Source organism: Pomacea canaliculata, linkage group LG2 (assembly GCF_003073045.1).
Source record: "Pomacea canaliculata isolate SZHN2017 linkage group LG2, ASM307304v1, whole genome shotgun sequence".
Taxonomy (NCBI): domain Eukaryota; kingdom Metazoa; phylum Mollusca; class Gastropoda; order Architaenioglossa; family Ampullariidae; genus Pomacea; species Pomacea canaliculata.
In genome coordinates this window covers 32,842,899-32,869,046 of record NC_037591.1, presented here as the reverse complement: position 1 = coordinate 32,869,046, position 26,148 = coordinate 32,842,899, and the positions used below count along the sequence as shown (strand labels likewise).

At 39.4% G+C, this 26,148-nt stretch overlaps 1 protein-coding gene across 7 annotated transcripts in view; it reads right to left on the bottom strand.

Moving 5' to 3' along the window:
- LOC112556614 overlaps window positions 1-26,148 on the bottom strand; it is an 86,099-nt gene that overhangs the window by 3,674 nt on the left and 56,277 nt on the right. For 2 of the 7 annotated variants that reach the window (XM_025225771.1, XM_025225769.1), the window contains exons 4-15: window positions 19,458-19,495; window positions 18,381-18,832; window positions 18,117-18,198; window positions 17,515-17,878; window positions 17,035-17,136; window positions 16,208-16,537; window positions 13,058-13,145; window positions 8,938-9,264; window positions 8,382-8,602; window positions 7,850-8,029; window positions 5,810-7,367; window positions 2,496-2,595 (exon numbers count right to left, since the gene is read on the bottom strand). In XM_025225771.1, coding sequence (XP_025081556.1) covers window positions 2,496-2,595; window positions 5,810-7,367; window positions 7,850-8,029; window positions 8,382-8,602; window positions 8,938-9,264; window positions 13,058-13,145; window positions 16,208-16,537; window positions 17,035-17,136; window positions 17,515-17,878; window positions 18,117-18,198; window positions 18,381-18,832; window positions 19,458-19,495 — 3,842 coding nt within the window. Of the gene's footprint in view, window positions 1-1,313; window positions 1,388-2,495; window positions 2,596-5,809; window positions 7,368-7,849; window positions 8,030-8,381; window positions 8,603-8,937; window positions 9,265-13,057; window positions 13,146-16,207; window positions 16,538-17,034; window positions 17,137-17,514; window positions 17,879-18,116; window positions 18,199-18,380; window positions 18,833-19,457; window positions 19,496-26,148 lie in introns of all 7 variants that reach the window. The other 5 variants (XM_025225772.1, XM_025225775.1, XM_025225770.1 and 2 more) reach the window with 5 other exon arrangements.

Below are 26,148 nucleotides of genomic sequence, written 5' to 3'. Positions count from 1 at the left end.
ATAATTTTTTTTTTTTTTTAAAGAGAATGTGCAACAGTCTGACTTCAGCAAGGAGTGGTGATGTGTCATGGTCAAAGTCTTTCAGCCAAGTTCAAGAACTGTTGGGTTCCCACTTTTCAATTATTGTTTTTTTCAAAATGTCTAAGCTAAATGATGAAAATAATAAATTAACTTTATCATGAACAAGTTCAAGACTTCATGTTAAAGATCATTATAAAAAGTCCCTCTTCAAAGTTTTAATAAAACATGACTAACAGTCATTACTGCCTGAGGACAGTGGGTTACTTTATGGCATAAATCATGTTCACTGTGGATATTCAGGGTTACCCAGAGGGCTTTAGAATCCTTAATTACTTTTCTTGCCATAAACATTTATAGATATTTTTGATAGTCATAACCTCCTCCCAACATTTTTCCTTCCCTCTTTTGTGGTTGCTTTGCTTCCATCTAAAAGTAATTTTTCACTGTGGAAGAATCTGGGGAATATTGATGAATATTATATTATAAATATATTACATTATATTATAAATAATTTGTTATTGCCTGCTCTTATGGTCCAGAAGGTTTTCTTAGTCTGCTGGGGTGGCATACTATACCGGTTGCCACATCCCTTATGTTTCATGGGTGACAGGACTTCTATGAAGATTTTTTCTAATTTACATCAGCTTCAATATCTAAACCAACCTCTTATCATTCCATTTCTCTTTGCACGGTCAGCACAAATTAAAACAAGTATGTTTAAGTATGTTTCATGCTCTTTGACAATCTTGGTAGCCGATCACCTGCTTATCATGCAACTACCTTGCTGCAACCAGTTTGACACAAACAGCTGCTTAGTTTGTCTGTATCATGCTGAAAAATGTATTCTGCTAGGATGTCAGTAAACTTAAAGCAGCATTTGCAGTTAAAAATAATTTTATAATAGTGTTACTGTTAGTGCATGCAGACCAACTCAAGTATTATGATCAAGTTTCTTCATCCAGATAATACATTTATGGTTATTTTTGCTTTCATTTTGTTGTACTTCGCTCATGAAAGATATACTGTATTGTTGATTTTTAAGATAGCAAAAATGTTTTATGACATCAATTTTGTTTTATGCAAGGTCAAGTGACATAAAACCGATCAGAAAAGTCATCAGATGGCGCTATATCAAATGACAACAATACATCTACAAAATCTGTCACAAAACTAATACAGCTGTCCAGAAACAATGACCATTTCAGTATCAGTTACTTATGGACGGTATGGAAACCTCACTCATACAGTTATGCAAAATGCAAAAACAAAATCTGGGACTGGCATGCTGTCACCTAGATCTTTGTTCTCAGCCTGCTTGTCATTAAACTTTGTGTAGAAGTCTGCAAATTCCTCATCCCAGGCTTCCCTGTAAATGGTTTGCAAATATTCTTATGGCAGAGTTGCAGTGCATTTGTTGCACTTTATCCAACAGAATCCATGATTGTAAACAAAAATCTTTTTTTTTAAACAAAGGAGCACACACACAGAAACATTCACACCCACAGACACACATACATATAATAATATTTATAATGTGCATTTCCTCATGTGGATTCAAACTCAATGCGCTGCACGTGAAAGATTACAACCACACCAAAAAAAAAGAGAAAAAAGTGTCAGCAAGCAGAAGAACACCATGGCATATATGTGACTAAGTATATGGACAAAGATGAAGAGTGAGTGAAATAGTACATTTGATTACATCTGAAGGTTTCTTCACACTCTTGAACAGAAAGTGGGCAGTGAATCTCAAACAGTGTGGCTTGAGAAGGACAAGAATGGTGAAGTGAGGAGGGCAACACAAGTATTTTTCCAGTACTTTTTAAAAATTCTTTTATGTCCATACTAAGTCATGAATTCAAAATATATGGTATTCTAGTTTTGACTTTATAAAACATTCAATACTTCTGGTATGTGTGTTTGTACACATAAATCTCTGGTTATATGTGGGGGCTAAAACTTCCTAAATGAACTGCTCAAAATCGAAACACCTATATATGTGTAATTACAGTCAGCTACAACATTCAGTTACAGGGATACATTCTAGAACTGTTTTACCTATCTAAACATGCTTCTATTTGAATATAAAATTAATGTTTTATTATTGTGCTCTAATAAAGAGGGAGAGAAAAATGTCTTTGGGTACATGCTCTTTCCCTCTCATACTATACACATATTGATTTTGTTTTTAACTGTGCCTCAGAGGGAAACACTTAAGTCTCCACTTTTGTTGAAATGATTTTGGAAAACATTTTAATGTTACAGTAAACGGTGTCAATGAAACACTGAGTTGCAGAAATAGAAAGCCAATTAGCTTATATGCTATTGCAAACTTGATAGCTATGTGCAATTAGAAATATCATAAATGCTATGCTTCTTTCACTATTAAACTGATTTTTAGTGATGTGATTAATAATAAACTTTATATTAATAATAGCACAAATTACATTAAAATTATTTAAAATTACACTCACCTTTTTCTTTTAATCTGTGTCAGCTTTTCTTTCAGTTGAGAAATTCTGTCTTTCAGATCTGCAACCAGCTGAACCTGGTTTGAATCTTCTGTTCTTATATCTGTTGTAGAAACGTTTTGCTATTAGTATTAGAAATATCTGGACTATAAAAGAATTTATTGAAAACAACAAAACAAATCCAATGAGAAATACATGTGGACTTGCAAGTGCTGGATTGCTGACTGGAAATATGATCCAATAATTTCAAACACTGGTGTGAAGTAACATGCACACTCTTTTTCATTTGCACTTGTGAAATAGCTGGTCTTCTAATATCGTTTGAATTCTTGTTATAAATAACACTTTTTTCAATATAAACTGCCTTCTGTAAAATTTGACTGACATTAGACTGATCCCCTCCTGTATTTGCACATACCACAAATGCATATGCCTTTGACTGTTAGCTCAGTACTTGACAAACCTGATGCTTTTAAATAGCTAACTTTCTTTGGAATGTGACCAGGTAGTCAACAATCCATTTATGCATGAAGATCCAGGATTGAAAAATATGATTTATTATTGCAAAAGTCACTGCAACTTGTTTTGTGAAAAAAAGAATCTTTTTTCCTTTAAGAAACTATGATAACTGTTCATCATCTGATTAATCATTAAATGTCACAGAAAATAATTATTAATATTTGATTAATACTTTGTGAGAAAATAAGAAAAGTAATAGAAATTCAATTCTTGTGATCGTCATAGATGATGTAAAGAAGAAAGAATGGGTATTCCACATGACATAAAAAAGAAGTTAAAAAAAAATAAGCAATAATCATGCACTACATAAATGTCTACATTATCAATATCCATTAAAAAAAAAATTAAGTTTTATGCTATATGTTTAACTGTGCTCTTGCCTGTTATTGTATACCTAAATGAATTCATATCAAACAAAATAATATAAAAGAATCAAGAGCTCACACAGATGAGTGCTGTTTTGGCTGTTTATTGGTTTTGAATTAACCACCACTTATACTTGTTTTTAATCCTATTAATTATAGAAATCTTATTTTTAGGGATGTGGACAGATGTGCTTGTGTCTACTTGTTAGTATTTCAAGAAGATCTACTGAACACTGACTCTGAACAAAAAGTATACAAGCAGCTTGTGGACACTTGTGCTTTTAAACTTATTTTTCCTTCATAAGATTTAGCTTACTGCTCTATGTTTTAGTATACATGTATATATCCATACATAAGACAATGAACATTTTACATGCAGAAGGAGTCTACATTTTTTTAAAACTAGTTACTGATGTATGCTTATTGGCAGCACAAAGCAAAAAAGAAATTAATGCCTCTATCATGAATAGCAACTACTAGAACTCTTTAAAGATAAAATGTCCCTAACACTTTTAATGCTGTCATCTTCTACTGCAGATGAAGTCTTCTACAATTTCTTCTGGTCGATATTGCTCACAACTCAGAAATATTAGAAAAAATTGTTCGGAATAGCTGTTACTGAGGGTTTAATATTATTCTCTGTCATGCTTTTTTAACCCAAGTTAAAAATCAGTTGCCTAATCAAAAAAATTGTTTAATCAAAAGTCTGTATAATAACTTTAGGAATGAGCCCCTCATATTTGTATTTTATCTGAGCAAAAGTTTTGAATCAACAGCACAGACATCACCGGAGTAGTATGAACTGTATATTAATCGTGCGAATATTTTTCTCATGAAAGTTGAAAGTAAATCATGCTCAAAGCACCATGCACTATCATGCTGACTAGAAAGATGTCATGTCATCATGTGTTATAAAATGAAAGTTTGTATAATGATCCAATAACATGACATGACACCTGAAAGGACAGAAGCACTATCTCAAGTTGTGTTCTTACTTTTAGGCAACATAATTCTTTCATTGAACATTCTAATATTATCTACTAATATTCATAAATGTTTAATAAATTGATCTAATTATATTGTAGCTTAAAAATATACATAATTGTAGTAACCAAACCAAAAAACCAAACAGCAGCATATTCATTCATGTTCATGGCTTTTTTAAAGCTATGCAAGTGCAGGTTTGATAAGCAGATATTAGCCTAAAGTTTTATGAGCAAAAAGCCCAAACTCTATACCTCATGGTGGTCTAAAGCATACATTAAAAAAGTGAGGAAATGGGCTAATAACTTATTTCCTTTAGTCTGAAAAATAATTTTTTTTCTAGCTAACCTACAGTGTTGAGTTAAAGATTCCTCCTTTATGTGCATATAAAAAGGGTACACGTGCTTAAAAACAGAAAACTAAATCATGAAGGAAAAAACTATAAGCATATTAGTTTTCAACTATTATAATTTGGAACTTGAAGTTAAATGTAACAAAAAGTTCAAATAACTTCCCCAACCATGAAAATGAAAAAAATATCCTGCCATTTTCATCTGATTTAAGATACAACTATACCCACTATCACTACAGTTTAGTCTCCAGTGTTGGTAAAGGGAAAAAACATTAGATCAGCTGTTTGCACCCAAAGTAATCCATTTCTGGGTATGACCATCATGTTTCCCAGCATAAGCCATGAGCAACCAAAGTGATAAACACTTCACCAACAACAGTTAATCCACTTCCTTTGCCCACTGACATCTATTTAAAAATTGTTACTCAACAACACCTTGAAGCCCTTTTGCTCTAAAAATAGTGGTATCAACAAATGAATGGAAAAGCATTTCTAAGTACATAAAAAAAACACTTGGCGAATATTATCAGCAACTAAGATAAGTGGCAATTTAATCACTAGCATCCCAAGGACCAAATATTAGTATTAACCACATAAAAGATTTGAAAATGAATTATTCAGACTGCAACATCAGCCCATGACCTGCTGAATTACACGAGCTTCATTAAAAATGCATAACTGAAAACAGTATATAGAATTAACAATCTTCACACCAATGTTTTACTTTACGATACTCAGAACAATACTCTGACCAAATGTTCTGAATATATATGTAAAACAAACATGCAAGTTGAATAAATGTTCTTAAGAGAATATTTGGTCTAGATGGTTAGAAATAAGACAATAAATGTGAGAAATATAAAAGGACAGTTCAGGGACATAGAAATTGCATTCTGAACAAGGAGTGAAAACTGGATCGACTTACCAGCGATGTGTGAAACTATGAAAACTAGATTGAAGCAAAACAGCAAGGACTAAAAGAGGTTATCTCCTCTTACTACAGTCTTTTGCTGGTATATGTACACAAGTGGAAAGTTAGACAATTATCCACAGAACGATACTGCCTAGAATAGTTGTCAGGCATGTGAACTTCAAACCTTTTGCAGGAGAGGCCAGAGGTCCTTTACCAAAGGAAGATATTCGTGAAGCAGTTGCACCTTCAGTGTTGACTGACTTTGTCGTTGGAATAAAAACTTTGTTGGTATCATCATGACAACAATGAGTATTTGAATCTGCATCTGAAACTGTCCTCAACTGCACCTTGATAGGGAAGCTACTATCAAGACAACGTGGAACACCATCACTAGTTACAGACCTTTGCCAAGAGCACTCATAGTCGGGGGACAAATTTCCTTGCAAATCATCACTAATTACAGACCTCTGCCAAGAGCACTCATAGTCGGGGGACAAATTTCCTTGCAAATCATCATGCCACAAACCTTTCGACAAAACTGAAGACAGACCCCAAGAATCCAAGAGCTCATCATCAAGAACTGTTTCATGAAGCTCCTGTTTATCTATTTGTTTACAATTTTTAGCATTTTGGGGTAAGCTCCCACACCTTCCTGTGCTCTTTTTCCTGAGTGACTGCCCTGTTATGAGATTGCCACATAAAGACTTATTGTCATTTGTAAATAGATCCCTAGACAAGTTAACATTTCCGACACAACCCACTCCTCTCTCATTTTCTGTATCTACTCCTGTACAACTCTGCTCTACAAAGCCACTTTTACCTAAGTCACTGGTGTCTGATCTACACGACGAAAGGTCACTTTTCTGTAGAACTGTAGCCTCAAAGGAAGAACTTGGAACATGGTTTGTGTCCTGCACTCCATCGCCATTTGTCACAGCAACTTCTGGCTCTTCTTCACTCTGTTTTGGATGACTGCTTTTCTTTGATTTTCTTGGCTTTTGTTTCTCTACAATGCTGTCATCACATACTTGCTGAGAGTCTGTGAAGTTTGTCTGGGGAATGGCATCTTTTTCGGAAGACTCAAAAGGCATATCTCTGTGGCCAGAACCCACACCAGCTCCACTAGTTTCATCAATCTTACAACTGCCACAGTCATTTCCATCAGAGACTGATGATGTCACTTCCACTTTTGACTCACAAATATTTTCTGCTGACACAAGATTGTCTGTGAAATCTTCTGCAGTCATTGTTCTCTCTAAAACACTTTCATCATCTTCCTCTTCTGAAGTTCTGTGACTGCTACTTGCAATATCTGAATCAGATGTCTCTTTACCCACATTACTGCACATACTTAAATCCTCTTTGTCAAGAGAAGAACACTTTCTTTGTGTATTATGTGTATACTCACAACCACTATCACTGTCTGAATTATTGTCCTTGACACTGTAAAAGCCACTGTCTGTTGTATTTCTGTGCATATTGCACACAGCTAGGTTGTCCATGAACCTCGGATGTCTTGCTTCTTTTTTATCTTTGCGCATTTTTTTCTGTTTATCCTCCTTTCCTTCATCCGCCAGCCTTGTGGAGGATGGCCGCTTGATAACTTCTGTGTACACATCTGTTGATACTTGTTTTTCTGCTAGAATGTTTGTGTCTTCATCGACCGAGGTCAAACACCCAGAAACATCTGTTATGTCTGTATCTTTCTGCTGTTTTGGCAGAGGAGGTGAGTAATGTGATGCCTGAAATCAACCAATAAATGAATGAACGAAGGCAACAAAATATTTTTATATATCTTTATATAGTTGAGAAATGCATCATATTGACAATTCTTATTTACATATATGAGTAATGGATCATCTTGATACTATTTATTTACGCTCATAACACATGATTAAAACAATTATTTAGCATTCCCGGAGTCAACAACTAGTTGAAGATTTCAAATCTGAAATCAAGAAGTATTATATCCTTTGAACTAATGCATGTTGTCATTAATATTGTTCTCCCTGCCAGTCCCAGCTATCAAACAATGCTGTTTATTACACTAGCATTCGTTAACTTGTCAGATCTATGATAATGGTTGCTCAGTATCTGAGATATGTTTGTGTTACCAAATGCAAATGAGCTATTTTAAAGAATAAGAATTCTTTTCACCCCAAGTACATGTACACAACATAATCTGAACACTGGTGAATCAAACATAAAAGGTGAAAATTCCCACCGACTGCAGCATGAATGAGACAGCAGGAATGTCAGTATAATCAGGTTCAATCAGTTGTTCTTCTGTGGAAGGGTCCTCAGATTCTCGGAAGTATTCCTCCAAACCTGAGGGTATAGCCTCTGTAGATGTTTCCATCATCAAGACTGTTAGCCACTGGCTCATTTCCTCCTTTGACTGTGGCTATGAGAAACAATAATATTTTCTGATTCAAATTTGCATGTGCATGTAGTGGCTAAATAAATTTGAGGTGTGGTGCCTGTCATTTCTCAGTTTAAAGCCTAGAAAAAAGTTTGTGTGTGTGTGTCAATTCCAAATTTGATTAAAACATGGCTCTCAAGGTAACTAGATAACAAATGCCACAATAGAGGGCTGTAAACTTACATTTTGTCCGCTATAGCGAGTACCCAGGATTAGAGTCTTACAGGCTGATGAGCAAAGTATGGGGAAAAAACTCAAAACCTTCTCTAAAACATTGGCTAACTGAAGAGCTGATGGAAATAACAATGCAGCAATACTAATTGTATGCCCTTACCTCCACTGTAATCTTCTCTTTGTCATGTTCCAACAACATGAGAGCTAAGGGAGATTTTGTTTCAGCCACTGCATGTCGGATGATGCACTTTCTGAGTAGGAAGTTGAGTTCAATATGCTGTGATGTCTGACTGAGATAGCACTCAAACATATTCTCTCGGACAAGGCACCACCTTAAGCCCCATCGTCTTTTGTTGAAGCTACTGAAAATGTTTAAATGACCTGTTTGGGGTAGAGAGGGACCAAAACAATCCAAATCAGTTGTGCCATCTTTGACAGAATTCTTTCACATTTAGTGCTTCGTTAATGTTTGTTTGACTTCTTAAATCCAGAAAGGATATAAAGAACAAAGAAATATAAAATTATTAATATTAATAAAGTGGTGCTGTGGTAATACCCTTTCACCTGTTCAGCTAGGTTATTTAGAAGATCAACTAATTCAGATTTATGTAAACTTAATATAACTCTAATATAAACTCAGTTTTGAATAAATGTATTTAATATAATGCGATAAAATATCCTGAAGGATTTAAGCCATTACAGTCTTTATCTGTTACCTTGAACTTTCACATTAAGTGGTATGTCAGGGACTGGTAGGGGCGATGGCAGTGTGTGTTCTGATGACACAGGTGATGATGAGAAGTGTGTTTGATGACCATCCTGCCATCCAGGTGAAAAGTTCTCTGACAAGGGTGATGCTGGCACTCCAAGGCTTGTGGATGACATTGAGGATTCTTCCTGGATCCCATCACGGAATGATTTGTCACCTTCCAAGGGGGATGATAAGCTATTTGTTTTACGCTTGGTTGTGGCTTTCTTTCCTAAATTTTCAAAGAACTGTGTGGCCCGATAAGCAAATGATCCCATTCTCATCACTTTGTTCCCTGCAAAACTCAGAATAAACACTATACACAACAACTGGAAAAAAACAGTTATTTAATTTTTAAAATATATGCCTGGTGAAAGAAAAAATATGAAATGTTACCTGAAATTCCCCTGTGGGACCCCGGGGTATGCTTGCCTAGCAAGCATTGCAAGAATAGGGTCCCTGCCATCCAGCCAGGCATGTCGTAAGAGGCGACTAAGGTGGACACCTCACCTAGAGGTAAAATAGGTTGTGGTAGGGCTAACAACCCCACCATGTAAAAAAAATCCTGTTACAGAAACTAAAACCAGAGAACTCGTCACAGATGGCGAAGGTAATGAAGCACACCAGGAGACTGGACTAATGACGGACGACAGCCAAACCCGAAAGGGAGCTGGCGCCCCGACAGCGGATTTACTGAAGCCGAGGCAGAAGTTGAGGGTGGGGTGCTGGAAACGTCCAGACCTTGTACCAGACTGGCAGGATGCTCCAATTAGTCAAGGAGTTTTGACAACTACAACTTGGACATCCTGGGAGTCAGTGAGGTCAGATGGACCGGCACGGGAAAGAGGAAACTAGCGTCAGGACATACCATCTTGTTCTCAGGAAGATCAGACGCTCAGCACTCTGAAGGAGTAGCTCTACTCCTCAACAAGAAAACGGAAAAGGCACTGCTGGAATGGAAGCCTTATGGACCCAGGCTTTTGAGAGCAAGATTCCATTCCAAGTACACCAAGCTGACAGTGCTAGCCTGCTATGCACCAACAAATGACTCTGAGGCAGAAGACAAGGATGCTTTTTACGATCAGCTCCAGGCAGCCTCAGAAAGCGTTCCAGCCCACGACATGTTGCTCATCATCGGCGATCTCAATGCCAAGGTGGGAAGTGACAACACCTGCAGGGAGCATGTCATGGGCAAACATGGAATCGGAAGCATCAATGACAACGGAGAGAGACTGGCAGACTTTTGTGAAGAAAACAACCTACTGATTGGAGGCACACTCTTCCCACACAAAGACATCCACAAGGCAACATGGACATCACCAGATGGATCACAAAGAACCAGATAGACCATGTCATCATCAACCGAAAATGGAGGAGCTCACTTCAAGATGTTAGAGCCTACAGAGGAGCAGACATTGCCAGTGACCACACTCTTGTGATAGCCACAGTTTCTCTGAAGCTGCGTCGATCACGAGGAAAACAGGCACGTCAGCAGAGAGTGGACTCCGGCAAACTAAAAAAATCCAGCCACCGAAGGGCCTTTGCTATGGAAGTAAAGAACAGGTTCCAGGCACTAGGAGACCAACAAGAGATGACCTTAGACGACTTCAATCGAGTCTTACAGGAATCAGGAGAGAAAATACTGGGCTTCCAACGGAAAAAGAAAGAACAGTGGATCAGAGAAGAGACATGGAAGAAGATAGAAGAGAGAAAGTCAGCCAAACAAAGAATCAACAACACCAGATCTGAACGCCTGAAGGAACAACACAGACAAAGATATGCAAAACTGAACAAAGAGGTAAAGAGGATGACAAAGAACCGACAAAAGATATCACATAGAGAAACTGGCAGATGAAGCAGAAAATGCAGCAAGTAAAATGACCTGAAGACACTGTACAAGATAAACAAAACAGCTAAACAACGGGTTTAAGAACAGTGATGTGCCAGTGAAAGACGTGAACGGTAATGTCATCGAAGGAGAGGCAGGAAAACTACAGCGCTGGAGGGAACATTTTGAGTCGGTTCTGAACAGACCAGATCCCCTCAGCTTGCAGACATCCAGCCAGCAGCTATAGACCTTGACATCTGCACAGACCCACCAAGCCTGGAAGAAGTGACAGCAGCAGTCAAGACAATGAAGAGCGGCAAAGCACCAGGGGCAGATGGAATAAACAGCAGAGATGTTGAAAGCAGACGTGAATGTGACAGCTCCCAAGCTGACTGAAATCTTCAGGCAAATTTGGGAATCAGGGCAGGTCCCTGTTGCGTGGAAGACAGGGCTCATCTTCAAGTTACCCAAGAAAGGAGATCTTGGAGACTGCAATAATTGGAGGGGCATAACACTTCTTTCCTCACCAGCAAGGTCTTCAGCAAGATTGTTTTGTCAAGACTGACGGCAACTCTTGAGAAAGACCTCCGACCACAGCAAGCAGGATTTCGCCCTGGGCGATCCTGCTCCGAACACATCTTCATTCTGCGACAGATTCTGGAGCAGAGCAACGAATGGAACACACCGCTGTACATCAATTTCATCGACCTGGAGAAGGCTTTTGACAGCATCCACCGCGAGTCCTTATGGAAGATCCTGAGGCATTACGGAGTCCTGCAAAACTTGTTCAGGTCATTGCAATGCTGTACAGCGATTTTCAAATCCCAGGTTGTCTGTGACACGGAGCTCACAGACCCCTTCAACGTCAGTACGGGGTGAAGCAGGGCTGCATTCTGTCGCCGTTCCTCTTCATCCTGGCCATGGACTGGATCATGAAGACTTCCACCGACAGCGAGAGGAGAGGGCTCAGATGGACCATGACTATGACAGCAACAACAGCACTGGAAGACTTGGACTTTGCTGATGACATTGCCCTGCTGTCACACCGCCACCAAGACATGCAGGAAAAAACAAAGGCCTTCTCAGAAACAGCTGGAAACCTTGGCTTGAAGGTCAGCACAAAAAAGACTAACAGTATGAGAGTGAACGCCAGAGTCCAAGACAGCATCAAACTAAATGGAGAAGAGATTGAGGAAGTTGACAGTTTCACCTATCTTGGGTCCAAAATGTCAAACACCGGGGATGCGGAGGTGGAGATTCGAGCCCGACTGGCGAAAGCCAGCCAGGCCTTCGCCTCACTCAGGAGCACATGGAAGGCAAAAAACATCAGCCAGAAGACCAAGCTGAGAATCTTCAAGTCAAATGTGATCAGCACCCTCCTTTACGGATCAGAATCTTGGAAGATGACCAAAACCATCAGTAACAAGCTTGACGTCTTCCAAAACAGATGCCTCAGGCGCATACTTAACATCTTTTGGCCAAACACCATCACCAACGAAGAACTCCACCGAAGAAGTGAAACCGAGTCCATCACCACGCAGGTTCAACGAAGGCGTTGGCGATGGATTGGACATGTGCTCCGCCAGCAGACAGCAGACCTTTCCAGAGTCGCCCTACGATGGACTCCAGACGGCCGAAGAAAACGAGGCCGCCCAAAGGAAACTTGGAGAAGAACAGTGGAAAGGGAGATGAAAGGAAAGGGCTGGACATGGGGTCACCTAGAGCGTGTTTCAGCCGATCGACATCGGTGGCGGACTCTGGTTGAGGCCTTATGTGCAACCTGATGCACAAAGAGGAATAGATAGATAGTTACCTGAAATTCTACTTATGTATTTTATATGCAAGAATTCATATTAACAGGTCAGAGAGGCATATAATCTTTAAAATATATAATTTTTTTTTAAAAAAAGCTATTTAAAATCACCAACAGAGAAACAGGGAAATAACTCTGAAACTGATCTTTAAAAGGCAACAGAAAAAGCTAAAAACTGTTCTTTGAGTTTGGCCAAATTAAAAAGTCTTAACATTCTTAATTAGTTGTATTAGTATATAAACTGCAAGTATCAGACATTGACATAGTTGTGGTTCAAGTACTGATAGTAAATTTTTAATTCATTACAGATTAATATTTGTTTTCTCTTTAAATATCAGACATAAAATTTATTTAGATAAATACAATGAAAAAAACATAAATAAGTAAGGAAAGTAAAAATAAAACAATTAAAAAGGATATAAACAAAGAAATGTGGTCTTAAAATACCTCTTAACCTTGGCTTGGTAGAATCATCTGACTCACTTCCATTGCTGTTTATAGACAGGTTGGAATTTGATGTGGCCGATAGATTTCCCTGGTTATCAAAAACACACACACACACAAGCACGCGCGCGCACACACACATGCATAAACTCTTAAGCTTCTTACCATTAAAAATAAATATGGTACATAGGGCAAAAAAACAAACAACAAGTCAAATAATTTCAAGAATATCTTCATACACGGAGACTGCACTACCTGTGTTAAGAATGAGTTATGGGTGTATGAATCATACTGTGATACAATATGATATGAGACAATCATATGATCTGCATGTGAAAAGTGCAATAAAATCTAGGTGTGAGAAAGGGGAGAGAAAACAGACATTATAAGTATGTGGGAGGGGAACCAATGTTCATTAAAGCTGTATAGCTTTATTGTTGCTTCTTTCAGCAGCTAATAAAAAATGTATGCATTTGTGTGTATATGTAAGGCATACTGTCACAAATGCAGTTGTGCATTTCTCTTCCCTCCCGCCTCTATCTTATGTCTATAGTTCTCTCAACTTGTTTTAATTCTCTGTGCATATGCATGGGTGCATAGATACACCTAGCAATCATCATATTCAGGCATACAGTATTTTATAAAAAGAGAAAAGCATAAATTTTTGTCAATAATTTTGTTTTGTTTTGGCTTAATTGTAAAACAAGATGTCAAAAACGTCAGTAAAGAACAGTACAATCATAAAAATCTCATAATTAACTAACATGTACATAAATAATAAGCGGAGAGACAGGCATCACTTGGAGCATTCCATGTAAGTATATAACAAGCAGGTTGTTATAACCATGCATTTTCGAATAAACACTAAAGGGTTTGAACAAAAATTAGTCATGGAAATTTCGCTTTAAAATATGAGTAAGTATACGAATTTATTTATGGTACACATTAATTAGGAATAAAATCCATATTACTTTACCATTTTCTTACATTTTGAAAAGAAATTCATAAGTTTATAAGCACAATACAAACAGATCCCATCCCCCCCTTAAAAAATCTTTTCCTCCCTTTTCCTGTTTTTTCTTTTTTACACGCAGACAGTAATAACAGCATTAGTAATTGTGAAAGATTATTTGTATAAGCGTGAAAGATAATACACATGGTTCAACATTTACTTCCTAGTATAGATTTTTTTTTTATAGATTTGTCTTTGTAACTGACTTTCCGATGAAAATGTGAAAAATCTGTGAATATTGTGGACTAAAGCTCAGGGGAAACTAAACTGAACTCGCGTTAAAAAGATATGCGCAGTTGCTTCCCATGAACCAAGATAGGCGGACACGATCTTTCGTCTTCGCGGTTTTCTTGTAATTCCTCAGGATTTCTCTCTCTCTCTCTCAGAGCTATACATAAACCATTCAATTACTATTAGAAATAGTTCTGCAAAGTGCATCTGTCATCTAAAATAACGACAGCGTACAGATGATCAACACACATCTCGATGGCGATCTCTTACCCATATGTATTGTGGACATCCTCGAGTCCTGTTCTTCTCTCACTTCCTACAACGCCAACGCAACCGCCCATCCACCCCACCCGATCAGTTATGCGAGTGACTGCGGGCTCGTGTCATAAGAGATTATGTCAGGGGAAGATTCTTCTCGAGTATCAGTCAGCTCGACAGAACTGGCAGTATGGTCCTCCCCTACCTACCCTATTAAGTATGATGGACTAGGGCGGATATGCATGACTACCGTTTTATTGCCATACTGGAACCCGCGCCCACCGATCCTTGTAATCACGAAGCAATTTGTCGGCTTCTCGCTGATGAGACAGATATGATTATGGAAAAAACTACAATTTACGACTAGGCAAATTGGGGAAGAGGTGGGATTTTTTATACGCTCTGACGGTCTTGATTTTCATCTCCAGCAAAGGAGTGGTATGTGGAATCCATCTCGGTGTACGAGAAAGTGAATGTCGAATGAGCCTTTGTGAGAGTGACAGGGCGAAGGTACTTCATCTGATTAAAAACTACTTGACAGCAAGGCCCTTTGATGATGAACCTGCTGCTGTCTCATTTTCGTGCAGCATGTTCTTATAATTAGAGATAACTAATACATATAAGGTGACCAGACGCCCAATGTCCCGCTTTCTGGCTTTCTGGCAAGTCCATCAAATGTCCCGGTTGTCTTTAAAAATCACTTTTTTCGGCGTTCTTTGACGGTGACGACACCATCATCGGCACGTGTCCCGCTTTCGCCCCCGAAACGTCTGGTCACCTTATAATACATAAATTTCCCTGTTTCACTGGTCACTAATCAACGCATTTCTGTGCTAATTTTTCCCCACCAGAACCAATCACTATCATATCTTATAGAAAACATCTAATAAGAATGCTTTTCTAGCACGGATAGTTCTAAAGAATAATTCTTATTTTCAGCTGCACTTTGGTTTGCATTGGCAGTACATCTGTAGTATAAAATTATTCTAACTAAAGATTAATCGCATATCGTATGTCTGTGTTTTTTTGCTTTAAAAGAAAGTCAGCTTGGAGATGTGAACAGTAAAAATCAGACCGCCGTGATTAATTCATCAGAGCTATCGTTATTCGGCGAACGTTCTCGCTTCTGAAGCTCTTTGTGAAATTCATCTTGAATTAACGATAGTACAGACATGAGTGTGGTGAGGTACCGATTACAATTAAGCTAATATGCATCATGCGAACATGACATACATATATGTGGTTAAAAATAAGCACGCCTATGTTACAATAATGCTATTTCTTTTATAGCCAGAGATTCGATCTTCCAGAATTCAAGAGGAAAGGTTTGAAGTCTAACCCCTTTACAGGATGGGTGTGAAGGAAAAAATGGGTTTCATGCTGAAAACAAATCACTGATTTAAGAAATTCCACCGGCAACTTTACACGCTGGCATGCTGAATAATTTTGTAGCAGCTTGTTTTACACGAACACATTTTTCTGACAAGTATGGGGAAAAACCCCATGCATGCTCCCTGTTTGTTACTTTTTGTTATCACTCTAAAAAGCATGTCTTTTCAAGTCGTCATGCTGGGTGCAGGAGTGGCGATCGAGCTTGACAACGAAATAGCAGCATGCAGAAACAGAAAGCACATGCTTGATGATCTCCACACCTTCAGCGAGACACTCACTCGCCGTATTCCAACAATGACTTCGTCCAGGGGAAAAGACCAGTGGTAGAAAATGGTTTTCCAGTCCCATCTGGCCAAGGATAGGTTGGACGCGGATCCTGCGGGTGCAGGGGGTTCAAACCCCGCCGATGATTGAGACGGCGGGGCCGACGACACTTTTCGCAAGAGCGCTCGCCTCCAAGAACGCTGGCTGGCAAGTTTCGACCGCGGCGTTTGTGGCGTTGGTGGAGGTGTGTCAGAGGCCTTGCTATCGTTGTTGCTGTTGTTGTCGTACTCTTCATACGCTTCATAATCTCCAAGGTCGAACTGGATCTTGATGTGAACAGGCATGGCAGTGAACACGACTTTACAACTAGCGTCATTATTTGATGTGGATGTTTTTCTTTCCTTTATTTCATTTTTCCCCCTTTTTTTTTTTTTTGAGCGGGGGTTGGGAAAGATTGTTGTAATGTGTCCCATGATTTCTTCTCCTTTATTTTATAGACATAAACTTTTTATAACTACAAAGACGTTGTAGACTCAAAGTAGCGAAAAGAGAGTATAGCAGATCATCTCTTGCTTAAGGTTTCTACCTTCGCCTTCAGAGGCATCCCCAACTGTATTCACCGTATCACAGAAAAGAAAGTTCTGGTTTGGGGGGAAAATGAAGTTTGCATAAACTATATGAACTACATACACGACAACCTTTATAGAAAATACACCATAGTAAACGTGAGTGGTCTTAAAGTACAAGTGAGAGAGAGAGAGAGAAAGCGAGGGAGGGTAGGAGAAATGATGGCAATGCGATGATGGACGAATTTCGAGCATACTCTGCTGCCACTGATGGAGTTTTCACTCTCTCCACTGAAGGTGCGGGCCAGGTGTTGATGGAATGGTATGACCGACAAGCCCTTGGACAGGTTGTTGACGTACTGAAACAGAAGTGAATGTCTGAGACCGCGACAACAAACAGCAACTACAGCTGATATCGGTCAACTACTGACAGAACATTCGAGAGACGTAAATGCAGCTTTTGTGACCTGCTTCCTTTGCTCTTGAATTTATTGATATCATTTATCAGTGCTCACCATGCGACAATACTTTAAATAATTGAAGCAAATATTAACCGAGTATTTTAACAATATTGTATTCTCTTAACTGTGTGAGTCAGTAAAATCACATTTTAAACTAAATATAAAATAAACTCAATTCTAATGTGAATTCGGTCAAAGTAGCTTTTTATAGCTGTTACATATTGTCTTTCTCAGGCTTTAAAAATAATAAGTTGTAAGAGATAGACTACAGCTCACCTCGCACCATATTGTGGCCCATTCCTTGAAATCAACAGTAAACAAGTGTGAATCTCCGTTGGAATGCACCATGGTGATTTCAAAGCCCTTCCTCCCGTCTTTGTCCCCAACACTGGCCTGGTACCCGGCTAACGGAATGACGAAAACAGGTCTGGCCTCCTTTTCAGGCTTGTACAGGGCCATGGAGCCGTTGCTAATGGCAACCACTCGCCGATTCCAAGACAGCTTGCCCTTGTGCAGCAGCTCTCCCGAGAGAAGGATGTTGTCGAGCTTCTTGAAGGGTACGTTGATTTCCCACGTGGCAGATGAGCGGGTTTTGTTGGCCGGGTGCTTGGAACCCTTTTTGATCTTCTTCTTGGGCCGCCTGAGGAAACCGAAAATGCCGTGACTTGAACAGTGAAGGAGTAATGATGATGATGACGATGGAAACAAGAAAAAAATTAACCCTCATAGCATAAACTGCACGTGATATTATTATTGATGATGATGGATTATTGATTGATGGATTGATTGGATGATGATGATGATGATGATGATGATGATTGATGATTGTTGATGATTGATGATGATGGTGATGATGATGATGATGAAACCTGACTCACATGGGCAGTTTAATGTTGCTTTTAGATTTCCTACCAGCGTCATGGTCTTCATCAAAGGACTCGTAACTCGTGCTGTCCCCGTCTGGAACAAAGGTCCATTAATGACAACCATGCTTAAATTTAGGTAGAAGCAGAAATTTTTGACTGGAACAAAAACTAACAAATATTTTAATTTAATATATTATTTGCTTAAACACATCTGACGTAGTTTTTTCCAATCAGAAAAGCTGTTAACAAAATTCATGACGTTCCAGTTTCGCTCACCCGACACGTCAGACTTGGACCGTTGGGAGATTTCGCTGCGCCTGGATAGTTGCGGTGGTCTGAAGGGCAGCTCGGGCGGTTTGTCGTCGCTGTTGTTGACCGACGAGCGGCTGCCAGACTCGGACACTTTCTTCTCCAGGGCGGGGTGCCGCAAGGGCAGGTCCGGAGGTTTGTCCTCCATGGTGCTGACGGACGAGCGGCTGCCCGATTCAGACACCTTGGGATCCTTGCGCGGGGGCAGGGGAGGTGGGTGTCCCACGGGGGAGGAGGCGTCGAGCACATCGTCGCTGACGTCGTCGGTGCTGGTGGCGTTGGCGAGGCTGGAGATGTCGGCCGGCTGGCTGAGACTGTCCTCCGACGTCAGCGGCGGAAGCTGTTGCCTGGCGACCGGGATTTCGTACAGAGCGCTGATGTCATCGTCATCATCATCATTACTGTCTTCATTCTTGGTGCTGTGGACAAAAAAAAAAAACTTTCTCGTTATCTCTCGCACTTTCTCAAGAGTAGGGCTAGGAAAGAGAAGTGAAGTATTCTCTTCAGACGGCGTAGTAGTTATAAGCCTGAGTTACAAATCCTCGGGTCTATACCTCCATTCTCATATTCCCTATATAGTCATAGCTGTGAACTATAAGCAAAACGGAGTGGGGGATCTCTAACTTATCAACCAAATTTCTAAATCTCCCATTGTTCCTATCTACAACCTCCAGCACGCTCCCCTCCTTCTCTCTAACGCTTTCAGTTGCTAGCAATCGAGAGAATATATACTCTTTTGTTTATAACTACAAACCAGGAACTGCAATGATAAAAAAATTCTATGTATTCATAGACATACGCACGGAAACACACGTACACATCCCGACTCCTTCACTTATTTTCTCAGCAAGAAAACAATATATAAACAAAGCATGAAATGATACGCAAATTTTTTTTTTAAAGTCAACAAGCAAATCAAAATGGTGAGGATGTACTGGACATGCTATGAAGTCCCCACTCAATCAGAATATGTTTTATAAAGATCACATGAAGAACTGATTAGAGATTACATTTGAATACATACTATTATGGTTTAGCTCTCACCTTTCTGTCGGCTCTATGTCGTCATAGACTTTAACCCCCTGGAAAAAAAAAGACCAAAAATTTGTGTTGTTTTCAAAACACCAGCTATGCAGATAATTGTGTCAACATACAAGCAATATAATTTGATATGTCAGACAGACACAACACATTGTATTATATTAACTGTTACAAAATGGTTCTTGTCGGCGAAAGAATAGTACGGGGAATAGGAGTATTCACCTGAAGGGAGTGTTTTTACATACTGGAGAGTATATTTACACACTTGGAGTGCATATACAGTCGAGGCTAGATGTATATACTGGGGTTAAATGTATGTGCGGGAGCACAAGTACACATTGGGATCGCTTGTTCCCACTGGGAGTGTGTGTTTGACAGGTAAATACGTTGGGAGTGTGTGTTTTACAGGTAAATAACCTCGGTAAACAGAGTGACCAGGACAGTAGACCGTGGAAGGTATGTTAGGAGAGGACACTAAGGTGATTATTGAGTCACAGTACACTAAATGTCATCGTTTGGCTCCAGCACATTTCAGTTATCATGGAGTCAGCGCTGGAGAACTGCAGGATGGGAGTTGGTGGGGAGGAAAGAGGTAAAGTCCAAAGCATGACTAAAATAGCAAGGTATCGGAAGAGAAGATGGGAAACCAGTAAAAAAAAAAGCATTTAAAAACTACCAGCAATTCAATAAATAAATTTCTGAAACTTTGAAGATAAAGTCTTACATCTCTCTGTTTCTAAAGACTGCACATAGAGAATAAACACCTGTTGTAACTAAGAGTGCAACACAAAAAATATACAGGCATCGTTGTCTTCTTCGCCGGTCTTCTCGCTTCTTTTTCATTTGCATGCCTTTCTCTAGCCATAAAATTGTCAGAATGCATTCTTTGGTGTGTACAATCTAGCCAGGTAAGTTTTAATTACAGGTTACTAGGTGCAACAGACCTTGCACTGAAGACCACGAAGCACGGTGTAGCCAGTAATAATTACTAGACCGCTACATGTCAAGAGGCGATGATTCAAGTTGTCAGTCCGTACGATGACAAAGAATATTTTTAAGTATCATTTATTTCGTTATTGATAACAGGAAGTGCTACTAAAACTTAGTGTTAATGCATTACCGGTTTAAAAAAAAAGTTCGACTTCGAGTAACACAGGAAGTGGCTGGTACGAAAAACTTTGCCTAATTTAAGACGGCTTGGCAGAGCTCTGGAATACGACATAGATAGGTTTTACTAATTACAGGATTTAAAAAAAAGAGTTATTCTCAGTCTGGTGCTGCTCTACCTGAGCTACATTCTAACGCCAGGTGAAATTTCCGTTTCTTTTTTTCCGTGGGCGCGGTCGCGTATGCATGTGAGCGTACGTGAGTGTGTGTGAGTGTGAGTGTGTGCATGCGTGTGTGTGGGTGCAGACATATATATATATATCACATCTGTGTGTGAGTGTGAATTTGTGTAAGTGTATGAATGCGTGTTTGCGTGTGTATGCCTGCAGGTAGAGACACGTGTGTGTGCGCGAGCACGTTCGTGTAGATACGTGTCCAGCAATAGCCAAGATGGTGGTGACAATACCTACACCTGTCCTTTTAGTAGCAGCAACTACAGCAGCAAAAGTGGCAAATTCCAGAACACCAGAATAAAATTCCCGCATACCTTTCTTAGGTAACGCTTGTAAATATAGACAAACACTAATTACACATCCATTCTTCTGCAGGCCTCGCTCTTTGCCAAAGCAAACATCGGATGAAACTTTGCAGGCAGGCTGTGCTCAAGAACCTCGAGTCGATGGAAGTCTTGCCGCGGGATAAAACGGTAAACAAATCCATCTTCACTATGTGGTTTTAAAAAAGCTCCAACCTTTTGAAAACAGTTTTGCAAACAGCAAACAATGCACTGAAATCCACGAGTATTATCACCCGCAATTCGCCAGTGCTCTATCAATTAGAGTTCAAAACTTACCAACACTTTAGCTGTTACCATGTGCTAGTGCAATATTATTAAGCTGTTGGTACATACCAGTACTAGTTAGCAATTACCAGTTGTTGTTTTTTTTTATCAGCTATTACCAGTTACAAGTGCTAATGTCAATTCACATTATAAGATGTCATTATGGCCAAACTGTTCCCCACTTTCGGTTAATGTCTATTTCCTGTGCTTCTCTTTCTTCATTTTAAAGTCGATGTTTCAGACAAGAGCCATCGAAAAGCCAGGTAAACATTTTTTTAAAATCAGGTTAAGGCAGGCATATTCAAGAATAGTTAATCACAAAAACATTAAAAGTGAGGAGAATTATTCAGTCTTACCCCTTACTTGGTCTTATCCCTGAATGATGAATAAACATTTATAAATACCTAGACAAAGATGCGTGCTTAGTCAGCGATGCAAGCTCCAGCTATCAGTTTTATGGTCCTGCACGTGAAACCAGTTTCAGCATCTACACAGCCCTATAAACACCGGGACCGAGAAGAGAAACCTTTTCTTTACCCATCCTCTTCCAGGTTGTTTTCTTTTTCTTTCCTTTTTTTGACATACTTAACGGAATGACATGCCAACCACTGCGTTCGTGATAGTTTACTGCGATGAGAATGGCTCCGACATTTAACCAGACCATAAAACTGTTTATGTACTTTTCCAACTGCTTTCAGAGGAGCCCCTGTTTGTCTCGGCGACCGCAGCGACCAGAAGTTGCGCGAGATTTCACGTTGATAGGCCGCGAAGTCGTTCTCCACAGCTGATGATTTGCGTCACGTCCTCCGCTGGCAGTCCGTTGACCGCTTCCGATTCCTGATGCACTTCACGCGAGGTTCTCTTCCCTGAAATTAAACACTCAGTGATTAGCTAAATCTCGTCTGCTGCGAGCTCCGGGTGTCTAGAACTTTCTCTACACCACCTTTACGCAATGAAGGGGTCTAGTGGTGTGGGTGAATTATTACTATGACCGGTTGATTCTTGGCTCTGTAGATGATGTAACGTTTCTGTGTGGCTGATTTTACGTAGAACTCTGCGTGGTTCTGTGTGGATCCATGGAGTCAGCCTGTGTCCTGTCGTGGTAATGGTAAGTCTTCTGCAAGCTAATTTCCTCTTACGGCCCTGGGTGGCAGTGATGGTGGATATTAAAAATGTCCAGGCGCTCCACGAATACTGCCGGAGTCTCGGCAACGTGACAGTTCTCTGCGGAAGGTTTCGAGGGAATGCTTCTATTCCAGCAGCATTCTGGAACAAGAAGGAGTTGTACGCTTGAGCATTGGCAATAAATTCCGGTTAAGAATAAAGTTGATGACAAGATGAAGTGTATTCCATTGGATGTAAGTAGTAAAGTTAACGTCACGGACAAATGATACACTCAGTAACTTTACTCTTAAAATTCCTTCAAACTTCGACTTTCCAAGTTTATGTCGAGATGTCTTCAGATGTGTTGTCACAAATAAGAAATTTTAGGCTCATTACAATGTTTGCGGAAACCTTCAACGTAAATATTTCAGAAAGTTTTTGGGTTCATAATGCAGATTCTGGAATTCAAAGAAGCTTGGAAAGATGAAAGGGAGAGAGTTGGTGGTAAGGTTTAGGGCGAACGTGTTGCTCTCAGTAATGCTCAAGCATGCTTAGAGATTAATTTTCTTCCATTTCACATTGGACTTCCGTCCAAGCATTAATATGACACACTTGAAGCTGCGTCCTCCTTGATGTGTCGCCTCCCCTAACTACCTCAGGTCCTCTTATTCATCCCTGATATAACGTCACACATGTTTTGTTTTTTTTTACCCGATCTTGAACTTCACACTGCAGCCACGACCTTCCTCAGAAAATTAGAGTCGTGATCTCTTCTGAGGATAAAGCAAATAAGAGGCTTAACCTAGTGGTTGCTAGCTGAATGGTCACGTGCTAGCCTAAGTGGTTGTAGTAAGTGCTCTCGACTATGGAGCAGAAGTTCGGTGATTAATGTTCAGAAGGTCTTTGCTCGAGACTACTCTCCCACATTAATCCTTGGGTACTGATTGATCGGCGGAAGGGTAAAGCTATTAACAGAAAAGGTTGGCGCCATCTTCACTTAATAATTCTAGCGCGTGCACTACACGCTAGAGCTCTTTGACACTGGCCAACACTATGATAATTGACCTTTATCATCCATGACTTTCACATATACTAACATTTTAATCAGCCCTCCATCACCCACCAAACATCCTGAGGAGCGTGTCTCGTGGTTTTGTTAATAAGCTAGGAGAAGCTGTAGGTAAAGAGAGAAGAAAACGCATAAATTAGTCTATATTTAGCCGATTGTACTTTTAAAAAATGTAGTGAGTGACGATATGCGTTTGGCACTGTTTCTTTTATAAGACGAAAACATGAAAACTTATCAGCTCAAAGTGCCATCAGGTCTACCCGTAGTGTGGAGAACCAGACCCGACATAAAGTTTTCTAAATCAAGGGTTAATGTAGCTCTTCCTTCTTTTAACTTCTCACGTATCCTCTGAACAGTGTCCTTTCGTGTTTTCAAAATAAGAATAAAAAACTGTTTGTGACCGAGCACAGCTCCAGGCAAACGTTTGAGTCACATAAACCTGGGGTAGACACAGATAGCGCCTTGGGGAGCGTTTAGATAGCAGTGACGGAGGGCGCCCGCTTTTTAAAACTTTGTATCTGTGTTATTTTAGATGCAAGGGGCTAAGCAATGGAAGTCACTTCTGTTCGTGGTGTGTGTTGCATGTGAACGTTTTGTTAAGCCAAAACGAAGCCCTGCTCATAAAACGGGTGTAAATCAGTTTTATGCAATTAAACCGATGGGAAATATAATGAGCTGACAAAGTTTTGAATTCAATGGTCGAACACATAAGAATGAAATAAATAACAAATAAAAATAAAAAATAATTAAAAGATGGAACTTTAACTTGTCTGTAAGTAAACTACAAGTGGTTCGTCTTCGCAAGTAAGAGAGACGCCGAGGGCAACAGAGGTCGAGTGCACAGTAATTAGTGAGTGAGGTGTCGATGTTCGACAATCTTGAATAAATTAGCTAATTCATCAACTCGTCCGTCGTCGTGTGTGTTTTTGCTTTGTGTGTTGATATGAAGGTGGCATGCACACGTCATGGGAGGGAAGACAAGAGAATCTAGACTTACTTAAGTGTCATTCAGGATGCGGTCTCTAGTGAGGTTATGTTAGTATTAATCTGTGGGTAAGAAGATAATGTTGCAAACTTTTATCCGATGAACGTATTGAAAATGATCCAATTCAAGGGGGTATAGAAATATACGTCTGTGTTGTGCCGGCCGGCGATTTAATTACATAATTAAGGCTAATACCTCATTTGGCCAGACAAAACAACTTATAGAATTGCCCAGTTAACAGAAACTCTTAAGAAAAGTTAAATTTAAAAAATTGTGTAATCTTGATTAGGATTAATTACTTTTAAATCATATAAAATGACCAACTAAGGTGACTTTTGTAGTAATTATGTCCATACTTTTTTGAATTTTCAAAGTGTAGACATGATGACTCTTGTTTGTGTTGACTATGTCTGTTTTTATGAAAACGGGTACAATTTGAGCATTTTACGTCCTGAATGTTGGATACTTTCCTCTGTATAAGATGCGACCCTAAGAATAAACTTTTAATTGTACCACCTTCAAAATGTACAGAATTGATGAATAAACTGCGGGATTCAGACCAAAGGTTGTTGGACGTGAAACTTTTAATACCACAGTGTGGCAAGAAGTTCATTCAGTGTAAATAGTTAATATATCTTGTTCTGGTGTTCTAGAAACTGATTAATTAGTATCAATAAATGCTGCGTTACTGGAATTTGAAAATGATTGACAAAATACCCTCCATGGTCGATTAATATCAAAATGGTCTGAAGAAGGCGACTTACTAATTTCTTTTGCTTTTTGGACTCCTTTCTATACGGTGAGTCGTGGATCTAGTGGTGGGAAACCCTGCTATGAGTGTGGAAGACTGGAGACAGAACTCATTAAGATTGATGAATTCAATTTTCTCTTACTTGGGTTGTGTCCTGTGCGACTATCGGCTCCTGGTCAGTCTGAGAAATGCTTACCCAAAGGGGTCGAGACCCAAAGTGCATTATCACCAAGATAAAACTTGAACCTCAATTCCAACAGCTCACACCGCGTTGGGGAATTAGACATCCATCGCAGCTGATCAGCTTGCACTGGCGCCTAGCAGTCGGAGATAACATCAAAGAGCCAGGCACAATGAAAGCAGCTGTTCCTAAGAATCGGCGTGTTGGCGGAGAAGCTCACAACAGCATTGTATTAGATTGGAATATTGAACACAGTCTTTTGTCTTCCCAGTATATCGACATATACAGAAACAACACCTCATCAAGATAGACTAACTTAACTTAAAACCAATAGCATTTGTATTTAGTTAAAAACAAGGGATGCTGAGGTGTGCAACTTAAAGTCCAGCAGCTCTTCAGAATAACCATAAGAACGTGGTTTGATGTTGGTGGAGCCAAAACTAAGGATTAATTATATAATTATCATATTTTTGTCTGGAAGTTGCAAATAGTATAGAATAATATTTTAATTAGTACCCAGGTTAATGATAAAATACAAAGTATGCAAAAGAAGATAATTTTTTTAAAAAAAGAGAAAAATGTTTAAAACTTGATGAGAAATCGAGAAATATGGAGAGGGATAGGGTGGGAACTCTAGGTAGTCGGTGCCCAAAAAA